Raw genomic sequence first — 21,237 nt, forward strand, 5'->3', positions numbered from 1 at the left:
GAAATGCTTGCGATCTTGAACTGGGCTTTTGGAGTTGCGATGGAGCTGTCACCATCTAACTCCCGAATTCAAGCTTCTTGCAATTGTTTATATCAAAGAGGAGGATTCTATCCATAATGCAACTGCCAGTCAGTGGGAGTTAGATTGTAAATACACACAGACACACACACAATTTATTGAATCTTAGTGAACATTTGCCGAGATTCAGTTAACAAACGAGAATGTTACCGATATCTCAAACATTAATGTTACTGAATATCTGCAAGTTTTTCACTGAGATCCAGCAAAATAAAATGCCGAGCTGCTCGGAGGTGCCAATCTCGACCAAAAATCTAAGTGTACATACGGATGAAGGCAGAAATAATGGGTTCGCTAGGAGCACTTGTTGAGAAGAATGCATGTAATTATTCATGTTATGCTTTGTTTTGAAGCTTTTGAACTTCAAAATCATTGATATAGGGGAAATGGCTCTAATGTTGGCCTATGGACCTAAGATTGGGCCCATCGCTAAAAATCCGCTATTTATCAATTGTATCTAGTTGAACGCGTCATTGGGACGGTACTAATGGATATTATTGGTTGCTATTGAAAATTTAGTCGATTGCTGAATTTATGTATGGGCCCAAATTAGGAACACTTAGGCTGACATTACATACATTTCCCCTATTTTATGTTTCTGCTCAAAATTATGGAAATGAGCGCTTGTGCTGAAGTAGTTCTCTTCCCTATAAACTTGCGCCAAAACATATCATTCTTCAAATTCCATTAATAATGTAATGTAATGTATGTTGTAAAACTACCTGAACTCTATTTCTGAAAACGCATTCGGGAGCTTTTATCAAAGCTTGCATTCCCAACTAACATTTTCAGCTTTGTAAGCCAACTTTTCCAGCGTTGTGCTGTAAAGTAGCTGAAAACAAGCTGCAGATACAGCTACAAGCAAAAGCTAGCAAAATAGTTTTGGAGAGCGTTTACTCAACTTTCTCACAACCATTATTCAATTTGTCAATCGCACTGAAAAACATCAGCCAATAAACGCTAATGTCACTTCTATACACACACTAATCAACTTTCAACTTGTAGCTGCAAAACAAAGCTAACAAAATAAAAAGAATATATTACTCATTTGATGGCTTCTAAACAACCAACCACTCTTGCTGAATAACATAAACATCAAAAGTGCTTTTTCAACAACTAAACAACCTGTACTCAGCTTATAAACTGTGTTAGAGCAACTTAGGAAGCATTTTCACAGTCAACTAGGTTTATTTTTAGACGTGTGCAGTTTTACAGGTTTTACTCTGCTCTTTTATAACTAGTCGAGAAAAGTGATTCGTGTGCACTATTATAAAGCAAGGTTGCAAAGACTCATTTCAGCTAAAATAATGTTTTTCGGAATAATAAAACCAAAAGATGGTATGATGGCATGTTTTACTTGTAACTTACAAGAAGAGGTTACAAAGTATGCGTTGGAAACATAAAACTTGTAAATTTTGCTTTCTATGAGTCACAATCAGCGATTTGCTGATCGCTGAGTGAGTGAGTGAGTGAGTGAGTGAGTTTGTGAAAAATCGCTGATTGTGACTCTCATAAAGTGAAATAAACAGGTTTAATATGTCAAACACATTCTTTGCAACCTCTTCTTGTATCCTACCAATTCAAAATTTGATCACGGCATCTAATTATTTCATAATTTAGAAAAACATTGTTTTAGCTGAAATGAGTCTTTGCAACCTTGTTATAAAGCCTCTACTCAGCAATTTTGTTGTAGAAGGGAATGTTGATTTGTTTACATAAGTTCAAAGTGTTGGCGTAGCACAGTTGGTAGTGTCAAGGTTTGCCAAAGAGCTCGTCTCGAGTTCGATTCCAGGTTCCGGTGCGGGGTAAATAATTTGGTGATGATTTGTAACTAATTTCGATTAATTTGATTCACAGCAAAATAAACTCAATAAATTCCTTCATAAAAAAGCGTAAACAGTTTTTTTAACCCGGCTTCAAGAGAAAGCTGTGTAGTGATTATTGGATAACCGGGAAAAGGTTGAATAAGCGCCTTTCAAGTTCACACACAACTAAACAGCAGGATAACAGCTGTATAGAAGCGTTAATGGATATGCAATAAGAGCTTCTCCCGACCGTTCCAACAGCCATAAGTAGCTGACTAAGTTCGCCAGATTTGCTTGTATAGAGGTTGAGTAAAGGTTTCCTCATATCGTATAACGTTTGAATACAGCTTGAGGCTGTATAAATGAAATGAGTAAAGCGTTTACATTGTGAAAATTGTTAGTTGGGTTGGTAAGAAGGGTCTGATCTCTCCATCTATCCTGAATTTAATGGTAAATCACAGTGATGGAGTATTCGCTAACTTTTCAGAATTGTTGAAAACAATCAAGTCAATATTATGTCCGTTGCGAATACTAATATGTTGATCGTAAAATGGCTTGGGGCATTTCAACCATCCTTCCAAAGTATCCACATTTACTAACGATGGTGACAATCTAAAACATGCGCTAACGAGCCAAACTATCCATCTACAGCTACCTGCCGACAGTCTTACCATCTAGCCTTCGTTTATGGCGTTTTGCTTTATTTTGGATCACCGTACACACCAAACCACCCACAGCGGGAGGTTAGTTGCACAGAGTGTGGTTTATAAACATGCCGCCAGCCACACCTAATGCAAACAACCAAAATCGCTGCCGGTATTGCCATGAACGGGTTTTGCTCCACTTGTCCAGCGGAACAATGCCAGCGCAGGCTCAGCTTACATTTACCCTAACCTAGATTAATTATCCGTTTACTACTCTATTGAAAAACCTAAAACCACTCAGCGTCACACGAATCGCAAAATCACCTCCCTGCCACACCGCTATGGCTAGATTTTCCGTCATTTAATTTTTGCATATCATTCCGTAAGTCCGATAAATGGCGAAAATTTTTAATTACGCTCGGTTGCGCTCATCGTTGGATCCGCTGCACCCGATAAGTTTCGGAAGCTTCCTCCAGCCAGTCTGGAGGAAAATGCCAACGCCAGATGTTGGCCGGTGGCAGCGGCGTCGGCGATCGTGGCAAGTCAATGACCAACGAGCTGGAAAGTGATTGAAAAGTGAAATGAACAAACCAGGTCAAATGAAAGTGATTGTTTTTCGCTGATGTTGTGGTAGGAAATATTTCCTCAACGAACGCGGCCGGTCTGCTGGGTGAACAGAAGATTAGATTGTATTGCAAGTAGGTGGTATACAACAAGATGGGCCAGTACTATCACGAGAGTTATTTGTCCATGGAAGTGAATGCAGTCAAAGTTGCATATTTCCTTCTTTTTCCAAATTTCTGAAGCAATCGTGTATTTATTTGGAATCATTGCCATTACATAAAACTTGAATTGTATAGAGTTTAAGTAAAAGAAAAACCTGGCCCTCCACATTACCATCACTGTTCAATGTACATAACACGAAACGAGACTCAGTTTTTACACAATGTCGACAACCATTAGAGCTATTTTCCCTGTTGACTGCAGATTGCATAACTCCTAACCAGGCGACAGCATTGCTCTGCTCCCATGTTGACGACGTACTGAGGTACAACATAAATTGTAATCCATCGTCTGTCGTACCCACGTAGGTAGTATCTGTATATTGTAGTTTGCGCCAACCGAGTGCTCTAGCAATCGCAGCACGTGCACGGTGCTATATTTCCCATGCCCCATCACATGGACCCCAAACAGTAAGAAAAAAACTGGCTTGAATAAATAAATAATTTATCCGTTTTCGCTTTCAAGAGCCTGATTCTGCTTGCAACAGAATCCAAGTGTTTCGTTTTCCTGCTGTGCCCAACGTCGTCATCGTTCCCTTGGACACTGACTGAAGAAATCAGCAATTAATGCTTATTACCACTATCCTTAACGTTTGAGCTTCCCACCTCAAAGACTGACTCATTCTAGGCTGCAGACATACGGAGACTGATCTTTCGGTGACCACCGCCATAAGAATCGCTTCAGTGCGCAAGAATTCCAAAGCCCGAAGATAACCTTCGACATCATCGGTTGTGTTACTGGCTGAAACCAATCCACTCCGAGCTGTGACCTGCTCTGCCGAAGCAAAGCTAATAGTGAAGCCATGTCGACGACTGCGACTGTCAAGGATGGGGGCATTATCTTTCACTTTGATTTCAACATTGACCACAAAGTTTTAGTGGCTTTCTGACATGCATGCACTACTGGCGTTCGGAGCTTAATTTTACTATTTGCTGTGGCTTCACATGCATGAATTGTTCTTAGGAATGCTTCGGAAACGGTATTCGATGCCCGCTGCAAACAAATAAATGGTTTAAATGAGGATGTCTCACAGAGAGCGGGAGGTTAGTTATTTCTTGCTGTTCGACTTTTACCACGTTTCCAGCTCACGGTTTATGATCCATTAAATCCGTGGCTTCTTCGAAGGTTGTTGCGATAGGGTAGTGAAATTTTACATCAAGGCGAGAATGAGAGGAAAAGAGCAATTTAGTAGGTGAGAATGAATTATTAGAAATATTAGATTCGATGCAACCGGTAAGAGTTGGAATTTTGAAAGGTAAACTGAAGAGTTGAAACATTTTACAGCTCTTGGGAAATGTTGAGGTGATAATTACACCTATTTAGGATACCTTCATTAGTTTAGTGTTTATTAGCCCTAAATAATTTTGACCCACAACAATGCAAATGATAAAAATATTTTTATGAAACGAAATCTATTTGAACTTTTTTAACCTAGCCTTCATTTTCGTTATGTGAAAAATTTGCTTCCAGTGTAGGGCCTTAAACAATTCAGTGCCAACATTTCAAAGGGGCGTAATTGCATTTGTAAACAATGGCTTTAGCCGTTGATTTCTCGCAAATAAAAGCTCATTCATGAAAATTGATTGCACCAACAGGTAGAGGAATGTTTCCTCTTCTAGCTAGCATTGTTAATTTGGAGGAGTGAGCTTTTATTTGCGAGAAATCGACGACTAAAGCCTTTGTTTACAAAAGCAATTACGCCCTTTTGAAATGTTGGCACTGAATTGTTTTCGGGAGGCTCCACATTAGTACTTTTAACTAGACCTGTGCGCCGATCAAAATGTTTTCGGCGGCGGCGTGATATGTTGTTTTCTGCCGTCGGTAGTGGCATGGCAGCGTTGGTTGGCGTAAGTTTATTTTTACAGATTTAGAAAAAAAAAAATACTTTCCAAACCAATCGCACATGGACAAAAAAAAAATGCTACCCACATTTGAGTTCAGATGTATGTATGTATGTATATACAATTCAACTTCCACTGTCCGGCAGTGTTCTTATGGAAGAAAAATGTTTGCAATATAATCTATTATTATCTTATACTGATCCCATCCCTAATAAAAAATAACCATAAACGAACGGTAACCCAAATGATTGAACAATTCCAAAAATTGTTTGGATGATACCCCGAACACGTCGTTAAGCAAATTAACCATAACATTTTTATTAGGGATTGCAAACAATTTTAGCCCAGAAGTTGAGAGGTGATAGCTCTGTTGAGATTCAGTAACCCATTTCAGAATGCCTGGTTACTCACGTCCATTCCTAGGTTACTTTCACTTAAAACAAGCCCCGAATACACGTAGTACCGATATAAAATTATAGATACTATAGATTCCATAGATAAGCGGAGGCACAAGAAGTTGTTTCGGCAACCATGAAAAATAAATGATCTTACTGGCATCCGTGAAAAAAGTTCATGCCAGCATAGAGCTCTTCGTTGTGCAGTTTTGTTTTGTTTCGTGCGTAAAAGTTCAAAATGAAGTGCAAAGCAAATCTTTACAACAATGAATCGAGGAATGGCTTGCTTTATCTTTCCTTCTTCCGTTGTCCGCGAAATAAATCGGAATGTGTAGTGTATAAAGCGTTTTGTGCTCATAATATTACAATACTTCTCCCTCAAACAACACCATGATGACGTCATGCTCGTTTGGCTACACTAACTGACAGTTCGTTTGGCTACATTATACTTTGCCTCCGCTTATCTATGGAATCTATAGTATCTATATATAAAATGTACTTCCATCATCAAAGCAATTCCTGATTTGTAGACGGTACGTATTTAGTAGGATGCATTTCTTATTTTTTTATATATCGGAGACGAGCCAGCCAACGGCTGAAAGTCTCCTTAATAAAGATATAAAAAAAAAAAAAAAATATTTTTATATCAAGTGGTTATCTGTTAGATCTCACCGCTTATGTATTGTGTCCTCGCTGCTGAATCTTTGTCATCTCGATTCTCGTTGAGTCCTGTTGAATAATCGGCATCTGTAGTGGAATACTCTTCTCTCTCTCTTTCTCTATCACTTTTCGATTTTGTTCGTATCTCTTCTTGAATATTAACCACTTCATTCGAGCAGATAAAATGACGTTTACTACCACTCGAACTTTGAAATGAAACATTATTTTGAGATTTTTTTCTTCTAGAACCTCGAAAAAAATAGCCAACATTTGTGCGTTCCACAAAAAATAGAAATTAGTTGGTTCAGTTTTGTGAAATCGCTGGTAGAAAGTCACGCCAAAACTGCTTGACAAAGTGGTCAATTGTAACCGTTATCAATAGAATAATGACAATGCCAGCACTGTCTATCCCGGTTATTGATCGGGGGGGCAGAACGGCAACACCAAAAACGTAAAATTTTCTTCTGGAAGCGGAGGCGTAGCACGCGAAAAGGAAAACCCACCGAAGCACAAACCAGCTTGCAAGACGCTACAGCAACAATTCTATTTGTACCAAATTCTTGTCCGGAAGTATTCACAATATTTTTCACAATCTTCATTTATTCACATTAAAGAAAAACAATTTCTTTTTGCATTGGAACCAGCCAAAAAGCACACGGGAAACACAAAATTTGTGACAGCAAATTTAAAACCAACCGTTCTCGGGCAGAGCCTACTGCGCACTCCTAGTTCAGATTACTCAAAATCGCTCAAACGTACACACTTAGATTTTTTTGCCGAGGGGGCCACCACCGAGCAGCTCGGCATTTTATTTTGCTGGATCTCATTGAAAATTAAACGGGAATTTTGCCGAGATCTCAGCTAACAATTATAATTTTTGCTGAATCTCGGCAAGTTTTTCACTGAGATCCAGCAAAATTAAATGCCTAGCTGCTCGGTGGTGCCCATCTCGACAAAAAAAAATCTAAGTGTGTAGGTCACTCATAGTATGAGTAAATTTCCCGGCACTTTCCCGGGGAAAACTTCTCGAATATGAGAAAAATTTAAGACAATTTTACACAGGTTAGAAGTGTACTAGTAGACAGACTAAAACCACAATCAGTTTTTCATCATATTAGAGAAGTTTTCCTCGGAAAAGCGTCGGAAATTTTACTCATTCTATGAGTGACCTACGTTTTAGAGATTTTGAGTAATCTGAACTCAAATGTGGGTAGCATTTTTTGTCCATGCGCGATTGGTTTGGAAAGTATTTTTTTTATTTTTCATTAAAAATAAACTCACGCCGACCAACGCCGCCACGTCGCCGCCGCCGAAAGTAAACGTTTGAGTTTGAGTAATCTGAAAACAAATATGAGTAACTCTTGCTCAATTTTGAGCCTTTTCATTGGCCGTGCATGCGGAATTTGTTTAGAAAAGTATGTCAAGCGCTTATTAAAATTGCTGGGGGTGGATTCATATGCCAAAGTGTTACAACCCTTTTATTAAGTATTATTTTTTTTTTTACCTTGATTTGTTTTCCGTCGATCTTGTTTTCCGTGCTCAGCACCAATGCTACTGACGCCAGGAAGGCAGCTCCCATACCTGGACCCTACCACCTATCGACCCATCAACTCATGAACCGGGGACCAACGGCTTTACTTCCCTTCCGAAGGAAGGCGTGATCAGAGATGTTATGCCTCAGAACATCCCGGCGGCGCCGACTGGGATTGAGAGGTGAGAGGTTATCACGCTTACCGCTACACCAAAGGCGCCGCTTCATTAAGTTTTAGAAAAGTACGTTATGTAGGGGTGGATAGTATATAAAAGCAATCTGTTGCATTACGTAACATTTCAATGGGCCCTAGGAATTCTTTCATTTATTAAGCATTACACGTTATTAATATGTTGATAGAGATAAATTATTTGGCTTTTATTAATCTGATACATATTTGAATCTACATGCAATCTACATAGTCATATAACTTTTTGTTTATGTATTTGATGATGTCTTTCGGATATACGAAGAATCCCGCACAATTTGTAAGAGATTCAAAAATAAAAAAAAAGGTCAAATATCAACGTGTTGTTAATAATAGTCACTTATACACCTTTATGTAAATACAATCCTCGTCAGTAAGCCACTGCCTACTGCAAAACTCTATTTTTGCAAAGCCTGTAATTGTCATGAAGATTGTTTTATCCACATTGTTAGGGTGGATGCCTGACCGACGTGCATATACGGTCAGCCCAGCTTTGTTAAAAACTCGTTCACTTGGCGTGCACACAATATTTTGCAAACCAAGGCTGCCAAGTGCCAACCAAGGATACTGCAGCTTTCTAATTTTCCAAAAGCATGCACGCTCGTTCAAATTTACTTACTTACTTAAATTAGTTACCCATATTTACTCACTTTTGAGTAATGTATGTATTTTTAAAAATCTGAGTAGCACTTACTCAGTTTCGGTTTTTTCAATAGTAGCTCAGTTCAGTTTTGTAAATAATATGTTTTGACAGGAAATTATTTGATCGAAACTTTTTTGCAGCATTTGTTTTATCACAACAGAATTATTTAAAAGATTAAATTTTATAAACTCTAATTAACATATTGAAAATAAATCTGCTTGTTATGAGATTTTACCGAAGGCCGCTGCAGCTAGCATGTTATCATCTCCAGGTGCTGTTTTTAAAAACACCAACTGCTACTCACGCTAATTACTAGCCCAGATCAGTTTCATTGAACGCAGAAACTTTCACTTTTTGAACACTTAGTGGGAATTCTCGGGGAATGTGCTTTCAGCTCAGCTTATTTAACCCTTATGTGATCGACAGGGTACCCGGGTACCTTTTCAGATTTCAAGTTAATAAATTATGAAGTTATTTTCACGACAGGAAACCAGAATTCAGTGACATCTTAGAACTCATGGAGTGACAACTTTTCGTGAAGAAAGATTTCAAATTGCAGCAAGGGGCTTCGAAAGGGAGGGGTCGTGAAATTTTTACCCTTAAACAGCTCGACAAGGGTACCCGGGTAGCCACAAAATTGAACTGCTTGCTACTGCGGCCAATTTTAACCGATTCTGAATCTTTTGGCACCAATAGATTCAGAAATTTATCTTCTTTCTGGACATTGCCAACAACGTCCATCCGGAATAGTCTGGTTCCCGGAAATCCGGATTTTCTGTATAATGTTCCAGAACTAAGCATTTTCTTGACACTTTCGCTAGAATTTTGAAGGAATCGATATCAAAGTATCAGAATTTCCTTCAAAAACAATTTCAGCTTACTTGAGGACCAGTTTAAGGTTTCTCCCTGGAACGGTCATTCCGGCGCAGGTTCCGGTAGGGCCTCTAGTGGCCATAGAAGTGTTTGGGAAGAAACCCCTGCAATATGGGTATCCAAATTCATCAATTTCCAGCAGGAGATTGTTTATCATAATTTTGTGATCATCCGATGGATTGTGCCCGGGACGGCCATTCTTGAGTAGGTTCACGTAGGGCCTCTAGTGGCCATATAAGTGTTTGGGAAGAGACTCCTGCAATATGGTTATCAAAATTCATGAATTTACAGTAGGGGACTGTTTAAAATAATTTTGTGATCATCCGATGGACTGTCCCCGGGACGGCCATTCCGTATTATGTTCCCGTAGGGCCTCTAGTGGTCATAGAAGAAACCCCTGCAATATGGGTATCCAAATTCATGAATTTACATTAGAAGACTATTCATCATAATTTTGTGATCATCCGATGAATTGTCCTCGGAACGGCAATTCCTGAGAAGGTTCTCGTTGGGCCTCTAGTTAGCATAGAAGTGTGTTTGTGCAATGTCATCTATATGTGCAACTACCCTACCCACTGTACCATTACAATATACACTGGAGTCGCTTTTTACGCGGGTGATACGTCCCGCGTAAAAAAAAACCGCGTAAATTCCGGAATCCGCGTAAAAAAAAACCGCGTAAATTCCGAAATCCGCGTAAAAAAAAACCGAGTAAAAAAAGACCGTGTAAGAAAAAAACGCGTAAAAAGCGATATACCGCGTAAATTCTGAAATCCGCGTAAAAAAAAACCAAAATCCGCGTAAAAAAAAACCGCGTAAATTCCGGAATCCGCGTAAAAAAAAACCGCGTAAATTCCGAAATCCGCGTAAAAAAAACCGCGTAAAAAAAAACCGTGTAAAAAAAAACCGCGTAAAAAGCGACTCCAGTGTACAAAACAAAACAACAATAAATTAGTAGCTCGTATGGCTCCGCCATGGCAGGACGGCGAAGCAATCGGTGCTTTTCATTACTATCCGTCTCGATCGGGATCAACAATTGAAAGATAAACAAATAAACACAACGTAGGGATCCCTCCCGTGCGCGGTCAAAGTGTTTGGGAAGAAGGTCTATAATATGGGTACCATAATTAATGACTAAACAGTTCGTTACTCGACGAAAAGTCGACTGAATTCGATGTCAAAATTGACGCTCATATATGTCAGTCTAAGAGCACTTAAATTTATATGATTTTTATCGAAGTATGCAGGTTGTTCTACCATAGAGGTAACTTTATTACTAGTAGGTCCCGAAGAAACGTGTTTAACTTTTTGGCTCAGCTCTGATACTATCTTCGGTCCCAAGCTAGTCGATTCGCCCCTCGAAACATAGGAACATCCACTAACCCCTCATTTTATCTGTCAAACTTGCATAGCGAATCAAAACACACATTGTGTAGTAGTAGAATTTTGACTAGAATGGGATACGTTAATCGTTTGCTTGGGATCAATAGGCTAGTAAAGTAGTGAGCCAATTTAAAATTGTTAGTTTCGTATTGATTGTTGGTTCTACTCCAGTTAACGAGATCCGTCCGGACGGGAGCCACAAGTTGGCATCTGTCATATCTGCAAAAGTGAAGACATCAAGTATAGGAAGACCAGGAAGATGTGAAGTCATGCTCAAGACCTGTGTGCAATCAGCACTGCCAAGAAATTGGCGATAACTGCTATTTTTTTTTTCGTTTGCTTTTTATGTGCTTGTAATTTTTTAACAATTTTTTATGAGGATTAAAAGTCCAGAGAAATGTCAGTTTATTTCTAGCACAGCAGAGACTGCAAAAACTCCATTCAACATTAATCCACAACGTTGATACCCCTAGAGAAATTGAACCCCAGGAAAACTCAAGAAAATAAAAATTGCATGAGTTTTCATCATGAATTTTTCACCACCACTCGATTATTCGCTTGTTCTTAAAATGGCCATTCCATGGACATTTAGTCAGATACAAACAAATAATGCGAAAAGTTTCTTTTTTAAATTTAAAAAAATTAAAGGGTTGTGTCCTAGACACGACCGCAGTATGACGTAGAACCACACAAAATTGATGTTTTTCATGCATTTTTGACTATTATACTTTATCTTAAAATTAGGGGGGTTAGGAGAGGTATTTGAGGGGGGGGGGTTGGTTTAGGAGAGGTTTTTGAGGGGGGGGGGATAGGAAGGGTTTGATGGTGGGGAGAAGGGTAGGAGAGGTTTGATGGTGAGGGGGGGGGGGCGAGAGGTTGTTGAGGTGGGGGGGGGGCGAGAGGTTGTTGAGGGGGGAGGACGAGAGATTGTTGTGAAGGGGGAGGGTTTACATTATTGCTTTTCCTCATTGTGGTCACGCCGTGATCCACCTTAAGCCGCTGATTTAGTCCTGCTTGATGCAGGACATAGGGCCACACCGTACGAAGCGACAATGAGCAAAAGCATGACAGCTCAGGTTCAGAACCTGATAGGATTTCCCGCAGTTTTTTTATGAATGGGGCGGAGCAGAAAGTTTCTTTTGTGCAGAATATGTAAAATAGGATGGACTTTGGATGTTAATATAATTGCATATATAGAGGCACCAGATATGTTTTACCGTCAGTTGTGTGTAATTCACCAACTGAATGTCATCAAACATGTCTTCAAAGCAATTTTTTGTTCAAATTTGGTAAAACTTGGTTTTACTAATGATTGTGGTTTGTTTAAAATTAATTTCCCGGAAAAAAGGGATCGTCAAAGTCTGTCTCGCTTTAAGGTTATTGTTGAGGGGAAGGGGGTGTTAGGAGAGGTATTTGAGTGGGGGGGGGGGAGGGTAGGAGAACAACCTGAGGGGGAGGGATAGGAGAGGTTGTTGGTGTGGGGGGGGGGTAGTTAAGGTCGTGATGAGAGGGAGGGGTTAGGAGAGGTTGTTGAGGGGGGGGGGGGGGGGTGAGAGATGGTTGTGAAGGGGGGGGGGCGAGAGTTTGTTGTGAAGGGGGACGAGAGATTGTTGTGAAGGGGGAGGGGGTTTACATGTATTGCTTTTCCTCATTGTGGTCACGCCGTGATCCACCTTAAGTCGCTGATTTAGCCCTGCTTGATGCTGGACATAGGGCCACGCCGTCCGAAGCGTTAATGAGCAGTGGCATGAGAGCAGCGCTGATTTATATCTTTTCAGGTTCAAGCAGAACGATGTGCAACCAAGTGGTATTCGTTTATGATGACTGGGTTTGGGAAAAAGGCTTATTTCATGAAATCAGTGATAAAATTATCATTTGTACATTTTCAATAGTTTAATTACAGAAAAATTGGATAAATATTTATTTCAACAGGTTCGTAATGTAATATCCTATCGATTGGCGTATTTGGATTTTAATTTCATCTATAAATGACAAAGTTACAAGCGTTCAAAACCTAACACTCCTTCACCACACATATTTTTTGACTTGCACCCCAGTAAAGTCGACAAAGACGTAGTTCTACGTCAAAATAAAGAGCATTCTATCGAAGACAACAAATCAAGAAGACTGGCAACTCTTCCATTTTCTCATACGAACGCTATGAGACAGGTACAATCGCGTCATCTGCCGTTCAAAGGTAAATGCTTCGAACGAATTTGATAGCAAAGATTACATCCTCAGACGAAGGGCTTGTGTATTTGCTCATTTTTCTATGCGTTGCTTCCACCTTTACTCAAACGCAGCGCTACTGTATCTGTCGCTTGGATTCTGGCAAAGTTGCCAGTCTTCTTGATTTGTTGTCTTCGATTCTATCCAAGCCCATTCCGGAGACAATGAATTTTGATACCCATATTGTAGGAACATCCTTTCAAACAACTTCTATGGCCACTAGAGGCCCAACGGGAACCTGCTCCGGAATGGCCGTTGTGGGGACAATCCATCGGATGATCACAAAATTATGATAAATAATCTCCTGCTGTAAATTCATGAATTTTGATACCCATATTGCAGGGGTTTCTTCCCAAACACTTCTATCATCACTAGAGGCCCTACAGGAACCTGCGCTGGAATGGCCGTTCCGGGAGAAACCTTAAACTGGTCCTCAAGTAAGCTGAAATTGTTTTTGAAGGAAATTCTGATACTTTGATATCGATTCCTTCAAAATTCTAGCGAAAGTGCCAATAAAATGCTTAGTTCTGGAACATTATACAGAAAATCCGGATTATCGGGAACCAGACTATTCCGGATAGACATTGTTGGCAATGTCCAGAAAGAAGATAAGTTTCTGAATCCATTGGTGCCAAAAGATTCAGAATCGGTCACAATAGGCCACAGTAGCAAGTATTTCAATTTGTGGGTACCCGGGTACCCTTGTCGAGCACTTTAAGGTGTTTTTTTTTTCGTCGATCACATAACGGTTAAAATCAGATCAATTTTTTCCTGCATCAATCTGTTTAACTGTTAGTTTACTATGGTTGAAACCACCATTTTAGTGACTATTCGATCGGTTGGCCTAATGACCTTTGAATTTCAAGAACAACATGTAAAAAGGGCATACAAGCTTATTGTAAACAAACCTTCTTATCCCCTTTCCTCGCCAACCATATGACACCAACTCAAACCTTTAACATCACCGGGTAGGAGAAAGTTTCCCCTTCCTGATGAAATTGCTGGTTTGCGTTGGCGACCCTCGGTTGGCGAGAAAATAGCCTACAAAGGTTTGTTTACAAAAAGCTTGTATGCCCTTTTCACATGTGGCTCTTGATTTGGACTAATTACCTTCAGCTTAATGGCATAATAACCCAGTATCCAATTAGTAAAATAAACTATAAAAATGACTAAGCGTAATCTAACCTGATTATTTCCGGCATGGTTTATCATGCTGTCGGTGTTTGTATGAAGATTGAATTAGTGTCAATAAAATTGCATCAATTTGTGAGTGGAAATGATTGCTGAGCTTAATAATGAATTAAACATTTTAATGTTAAGAGTTTATTTTCTTATCATTTATATATTGAAAAAAAAACAAATAGTTGTTGTGTATCTGCTGTTAGTAACCGGTTTGCAGATAAGTACGTAATTATAAAGAATATTATAATTTTAGGATTTTTTTCAAAATGAAAAAAAAATGCTTTACTAGGGACTAGGGAAAAACTAAGAACACACAGCAAAAACGTCGGCTGATTGGCTCATAAGCAGCGATGCCATGTATTCTCCTTTTTGTACACGAATTTTAGTTAGGACCCCCTTGTTTAGTTTGACACAGTACCCGAGCAAAGTCCAGCATCAAAATGACAGCAAATTGAAATCAAGTTTTGATATCAACATCAAACTGAAATCATAATTTGATTTCAGTTTACACATTGAAAAATTTGATACCAAATTTTGTTTTCATTTTACTGTACATTTGCTCTTTAAAAATATGTTGTTACGGTTTTGTTTTCATTGCCTTAGCATAATATCAAATTCAATACTTGTTTTGTTATCAACAGGAAAAATGGATAGCAAATTTGGTTTTCAGTTTGCTCTCACTGATAGCAGAAATAGTTTTCAATGTGATGTCACAGGAAGATATGTTTGCTCTCAATTTTGATATTTTAACCGTTAAAATGACCAAAACGACAACAACCTGAGTAATAATTATCAGCGAAATCACAACATCAAATTAAGATTTCAATTTGATCTCAGACTTTGCTCAGGTAAGGTGCTGTAACAAGTTTGTTACTTCAAAAAATAGTTCCAAAAATTGACTATTTGTTTAACTAACGAACTAGTTCCAGAACCTTACTGTATCAAAATTAACCAGGTGGTCGTGTACACAAATCAGGATACGTGGCATCGTTGCCCATAACCTTAAAAAAATCGTAAAGATATTTGGAATTGATTTAATCATTTGAGTCTGTATCCTACTGAAACGGCAATAATTGTCAGTGCAATAAATTAACAAATAAATTATCAAAACAAAAAACCTCAGCCATTTTAGAAACTGATTTTTCCCTTTACTATTTCAGACAAACGTCGGCCCTATCCTGCTCTCCGTTAACCCATACCACGATGTCGGCAATCCGCTAACTCTGTCGTCGACGCGTTCCGTTCCCTTAGCACCTCAACTACGCAAAATAGTACAAGAAGCCGTCCGCCAGCAAGCGGAAACAGGCTACCCTCAAGCAATTATCTTATCAGGTATGTAGCAGACCTAAATCTTCATGGAACTGTGCGTATTAATTGTAACCATATTTCCATCACAAAGGCACCTCCGGTTCTGGCAAAACGCACTGCTCGATGTTGCTCCTCCGGCAGCTATTCGCAGTAGCCGGAGGAGGTCCCGAAACCGATGCATTCAAACACCTAGCTGCCGCTTTCACCGTACTGCGATCACTCGGATCGGCCAAAACCTCGACCAACTCTGAATCGAGTCGGATTGTAAGTTATTGTGAAATGATTTCCCTCCTAAGCAAACAGATTCATGGCCAATTCCACCGTAGGGTCAATTTATCGAAGTACAAGTAACAGACGGAGCACTCTATCGGACCAAGATACACTGCTACTTTCTGGATCAAACCCGTGTCATAAGGCCACTGCCGAACGAGAAAAACTATCACATCTTCTACCAAATGCTAGCTGGACTGAATGCAGAAGAGTGTGCTCGACTGAATCTCGAAGGTTATTCACCGGCCAACCTGAGGTACCTACAGAATGGCGATATCCGACAGGACGAACAGGAAGATGCTGCACGGTTTCAGGCATGGAAAGCATGTTTGGGTATTCTCGGTATTCCTTTTCTCGACGTGGTACGGGTCTTGGCGGCGGTCTTACTACTAGGCAACGTGCAGTTTGTGGATGGGCAGGTAAGCTTCATATAACTATTGTATCGTTGGTTCTGAGGACCGATTCGGATCTTATGATCGGAAGGTCACTGGTTCAAATCCACCTCTCGGTTTTTCGAAAATTTGCTATGATGACACAACATATGGGTAATTTACGTCTGATTATCAATGATAGTTAACTTCTTTACGTCTGAGCAAATTTTTCTGATCTTTTTCTTATGTCATTCGCAAAATTGAATGATAAGACAATAAATTATTGTATCATATGTTTATGTGTGAAATACATCTACATCCTCCCATTTACCCGTATCGTTATAGGGCCTCGAAGTGGAAGTGAGTGGTGAAACGGAACTCAATGCAGTTGCCAATTTGCTTGGGGTTCCTCCGGCGCAGCTATTTCGCGGGCTTACCATTCGAACGCACAATGCACGTGGTCAGCTGATAAAATCGGTGTGCGATGCAAACATGTCCAATATGACGAGAGATTCTCTCGCGAAGGCACTCTACTGCCGAACGGTGGCGACGATCGTGCGGAGAGCAAACAGTCTGAAACGGTGTGTAACCCCTCGCATGACTTGTCCCTTGCGTTATCTATGAGAGCACGTTCATCTAATCAAAATGGTTATCATTTTAGCTTGGGTTCAACTCTGGGAACGCTCAGTTCCGATAGTAACGAATCGGTGCATAATCAAGCGGAAGTTGCAAGTCAACATGCGTCCACTATTGGTGGCAATGCGGGTTCCAAATCGATGGCTGCCCTGAACAATGCAGTGCGCCACGCAACTGATGGATTTATCGGTATGTATAAATAATGCTGGAAACCCTAATAAAATTGTACGGTTATTTTGCTTAACGACGTGTTCTGGGTATCATCCAAACCATTTGTGGAATAGTTCGATGATTTGGGTTATCGTTCGTTTATGGTTATTTTTTATTAGGGAAGTGCCGCCAATTTTTGCGTACACGAAGATCGCTCCCCATGTTAAATTACATAATTTTTCTCAAAGTACGTGGTGTGCAAAATGTTTAAGTAGCAACTTTATAAACAATTGAATAACTGTTATTGACGCCAGACATGTTGAAAAAGCTACCTTTTTACAGCAAGAACGAAAGTTGCGGTTTACGAATCTTATTGAACAAAAGATTTTAACTATCGAAGATCAACTTAGAGTTGATTGAAGTCATGCCATTTCTAGATAAACATTTCAAAATGTCTTATCTGCATTGATCGATTCTCTTTCATTAATTACTCAGCTGCAAAACCTACCTCTGTTGTATTTGACGTTCTAGACGCTAGATAAGAACCACCTTTATCAAACAATGTGGTAAAATTAGCACGAAATCTGTTCACATTGCAATGGTTATCAAAAAAGAAAGTCGATGAAGAGAATTGATCAAAGCAGATAGGGCCATTTGAAATTTTCATCGAGATTAATGATCTATTAATTCAAATTCAATTTCAATACTGCCCCAATAATACACGATGAAAATCTTTAGGGCCCGCTCAAATATTATGTAACGCAAAAAAGTACATTTTTGAATACCCCACACAAGGGGGCCACGCACTTTTCCTATACCTAATACATGGTGGTTAACACATTTCCAAACTACCCCCACCCCCTCTTGCGTTACGTAATATTTGAATGGCCCATAGTCCTTCTAAAAATAAAATTTATTTGTTTACCTCTTTACCGACTGCAATCGTCAATCGACAAATTATAGCATGTAACACACGCTTAGCTAAGTTTCAAACCACACAAAAATACACGGCCGCTGAGATTAACTCAATATTGAGTATAATTATAAAGTCTTACGGTGAAAGTGACCTAGTGAGTAGATAAAATTTCCAAAATGGTTTTCTCTGAGACAGCATTTCAGATTGCAAAAATCTATCGAGAGCTATTTCCAATCTGAAGTGATATCTCAAAGAAAACATTTTTTTTTAATTTTGTTGACTTACAAAGTTACTTTCAACGATTTTATGATGGCTGAGCACTCACGATGAGTAGCTGTAATAAGTTATAGAAGTTGATCGATTTGTTGACCGACGAAAGTAATAATGCCCTAATGATTCCAAGTGCTCGATATGCTTGTTAACCTAAGAGCAGTCACGCAAAATCACCGGAAAATAAGCAGTACTTTCACTTACATTATGTAATAATTTTGAAAAGCTCGACACAAACACTCAAAAAATTTCACACGTTTGATCGAAGTGTTTAAACACTTGATTTTTTAAATGCAGAATCACATTTACTTTAAGTGTATTTCACCTTGGTTCAATGTGTTATACACGTTAATTTATAGTGTTTCAAACTTTGAAATGTTGAAAATCTTTCACTATCTATTCAAGTGTATTGCACATTGAATCACGCTACTGTTCAAAACAGATGGATTTAAAGTGTTTTGCATTTCAATACGATGTGAATTGTTTGCTCAGAAAGGTAAACATCGAAAACAAGAGTTGTGACTTTATCCTATCAACCCGCCTCATATATGAGACCAACCGTGGCACAGTGAGATCGAACCTCGGATCGAACGAAGACTCTGGCAGCAGCACACCCCAACAGTTCATGATCAAATCCCAAATCAGACGCATTAAAAAGATATGTGTAAGCTCTGGCCTCTGGCAGTTTTGTTTATATATTTGTCGATTCATTTTTATAGTCGGTAAAGTAGAAGTCGATAAAGTAGAATATTGTAGAATATTGAACTATGAAGTGCAAAGCTATTGATATCACCATATGAGGCACATAGAATCCAAGTGTGTCACAATTCAAATCCATAGTGTTCAGGCATGGTTTATAGCATAAGATTCACACATGAAATGGATGTGTTTCACAATAAGCGCAAAATTAAGTGTGAGACACATGATAATGACGTGTGGAATTTTTTGAGTGAAATTTTTTAATAGTGTGTTTTATTCAGGAAGGGGAGTCACCCAGGATAACCTGGAGAACCGAGGAAAAGTCAATAATTTATTTTCACCAGAAAAAAAACAGGAAAAAAAGTCGGGAATTTTAAAAATATACTAGGAAAATAATCTTGTTTAATTTATTTCAATTATTTATGAATTTAACATAAGTCACAATGAATTTAACATAATGTCATAATTTGACCGTGACAAATGATTGATCGATTTGATTCCGGGTCAGTTTCTACACTCTTGCGTTGGCTTCCAGATGTTTCATTTATTTTCACAAAGATTTTGTATTATCACACAGATTTCCAAACAAGTTCGATGTAAGTGCGCGATGTAAAACGGAGGAGAATGATGCAAGCAAGTTGACTTACGGTGAGATCAACAATTATGGAATTTCGTTCGATGATTGTCCAGTAAACCATAATGGATACTGTAAACTCGGTACTCTATTTTACTGAGTTTTAGTCATTCGCCGTAAAGCTGCAATTTTACAGTATTCAGTAGTTTGTCGCAAAAGCTACTGAACAGGAGTAGTTTCCAAACAAACATTAAGAATAAGAGCTAATTCAGGCAAAAACAAGCTTCTTCAGCTAAAAAATAGCTAATTCAGCTGTTGATCAACTCAAATTGTTTGTTGGGTTTATTGAAAGAAGCTGAATGTTCGGTATATTTTGTGATTTACAGTTCGAAAACTGTAAAACAAATTGCCGAACAGGGAAGCCGTAATTAAGTGTGTGTGTGTGTGTGTGTACATCATCAGCATTGTTGACGGTTACCAGCGTTTTACATCATTTTGTGGGGGAATTTAGACTACTTCGTCCATTGAGTAGAAGTTGTACACATACTTCAATTTATTTTGTGAAACATCATTAAATATTGACATTGATTAAATATTTATGAAAATAACAAATTTAACGTTGATGTGCTCAGATTTCTTATTTTGTCCAAAATCTATTTATGGATATGAGATCCCCTATGCTGAATCTGATTTACAATTATTTGTAACACTGGCATAATTCTCGATTAAGGCCCACGCACATTAGATCCGGATCGGACGTGTTGCGCCAAAGTGACAGCTAAATCTATTGTCTAACTGTCATATTTACGTCAACGCAACGCAAACGGATCTAATGTGGGTGGCCCTTTAGTATTGGAATAGATCCGTTCTTCTTCCTTTAGTCGATGAAAAACCCGTGAAACTCCTCTCACGTAGTATTGCCGTATTTTCGCCATATTGATGATTACAATACGCTCAGAAACATAAGGTCCTAACTGGGATGATACATTTTCTTCACCGATTTTCTCTTTGAATTTCTACAGTTAAGTAAATCAATTTTTCAATATGTTTCCTATACAGTACACAGTGAGTCAGGAATGAAATCTAGCAGGAAAAAATGTATAACGCTCTGAGATTGCATCCAATTGAGTTGAATTAGTTAGTACTACAATTTGGAGGATGAAAATAGTTCATATTTTGACTGCAAAGATGACGCAGCGATACAAACTTTTTCGTTTAGAGGTTTGCTGTCTTCGGCAAAGTTGTAGAACGTAACATTTTATGAAAAGTTGCTGTAGACGGAAAGCTGTACATCTTCAAACGATTGAGATATACTAATTTTTATAAAATTTGCCTGAAATATGTTCAAAAGAATAATTCCCAAGTAACATTTTAAGTTTTATGAAATACTACAAAGCTACTATATAAACAACATTCATAAAACCCTGGTTAAGACTGCTTTGCCATTAATGCATCCACCAAAACCTCATTGATGCTAGAATCTGTCTAGTTGGCCCACCCTGGAGAAGGTTCTGAAAGGTGTATTTTCGAAGCTATTCAAGATTGATTTACTGCAAAATGGTTGTACGATAAACGCATTGAAATCCATTTCAAAACCGTATTTAAGCTACAATAAAAGCTATTTGGCAACAATTAAAAGCATTATCCGAGCCATTTACCCTAGCCACTAGAAAAACAACAATCAAGATAAAAAGTAGAAGGGTCTGTGCCTAGGGGCACGAACGGAAGCTTGACGTAGGACCGCTAGTCGACGGAATAAATGTGAAGAGCATTAAGTTCTTTTAATTG

General features: G+C 38.8%; 1 protein-coding gene across 1 annotated transcript in view; it reads left to right on the forward strand.

Moving 5' to 3' along the window:
- The window catches only part of dachs (unconventional myosin-IXb-like dachs), a 156,301-nt gene that overhangs the window by 127,245 nt on the left and 7,819 nt on the right, over window positions 1–21,237 (forward strand). The window contains 5 exon segments of the mRNA XM_065228169.1: window positions 15,416–15,587; window positions 15,655–15,827; window positions 15,890–16,252; window positions 16,550–16,785; window positions 16,866–17,029. Of these exon segments, the coding sequence (XP_065084241.1) occupies window positions 15,416–15,587; window positions 15,655–15,827; window positions 15,890–16,252; window positions 16,550–16,785; window positions 16,866–17,029 (1,108 nt within the window).

Source organism: Ochlerotatus camptorhynchus, unplaced genomic scaffold, assembly GCF_037179485.1.
Source record: "Ochlerotatus camptorhynchus isolate MF236.1 unplaced genomic scaffold, CSIRO-AGI_Acam_v1.1 ptg000284l, whole genome shotgun sequence".
In the NCBI taxonomy this organism is placed as follows: Eukaryota; Metazoa; Arthropoda; class Insecta; order Diptera; family Culicidae; genus Ochlerotatus; species Ochlerotatus camptorhynchus.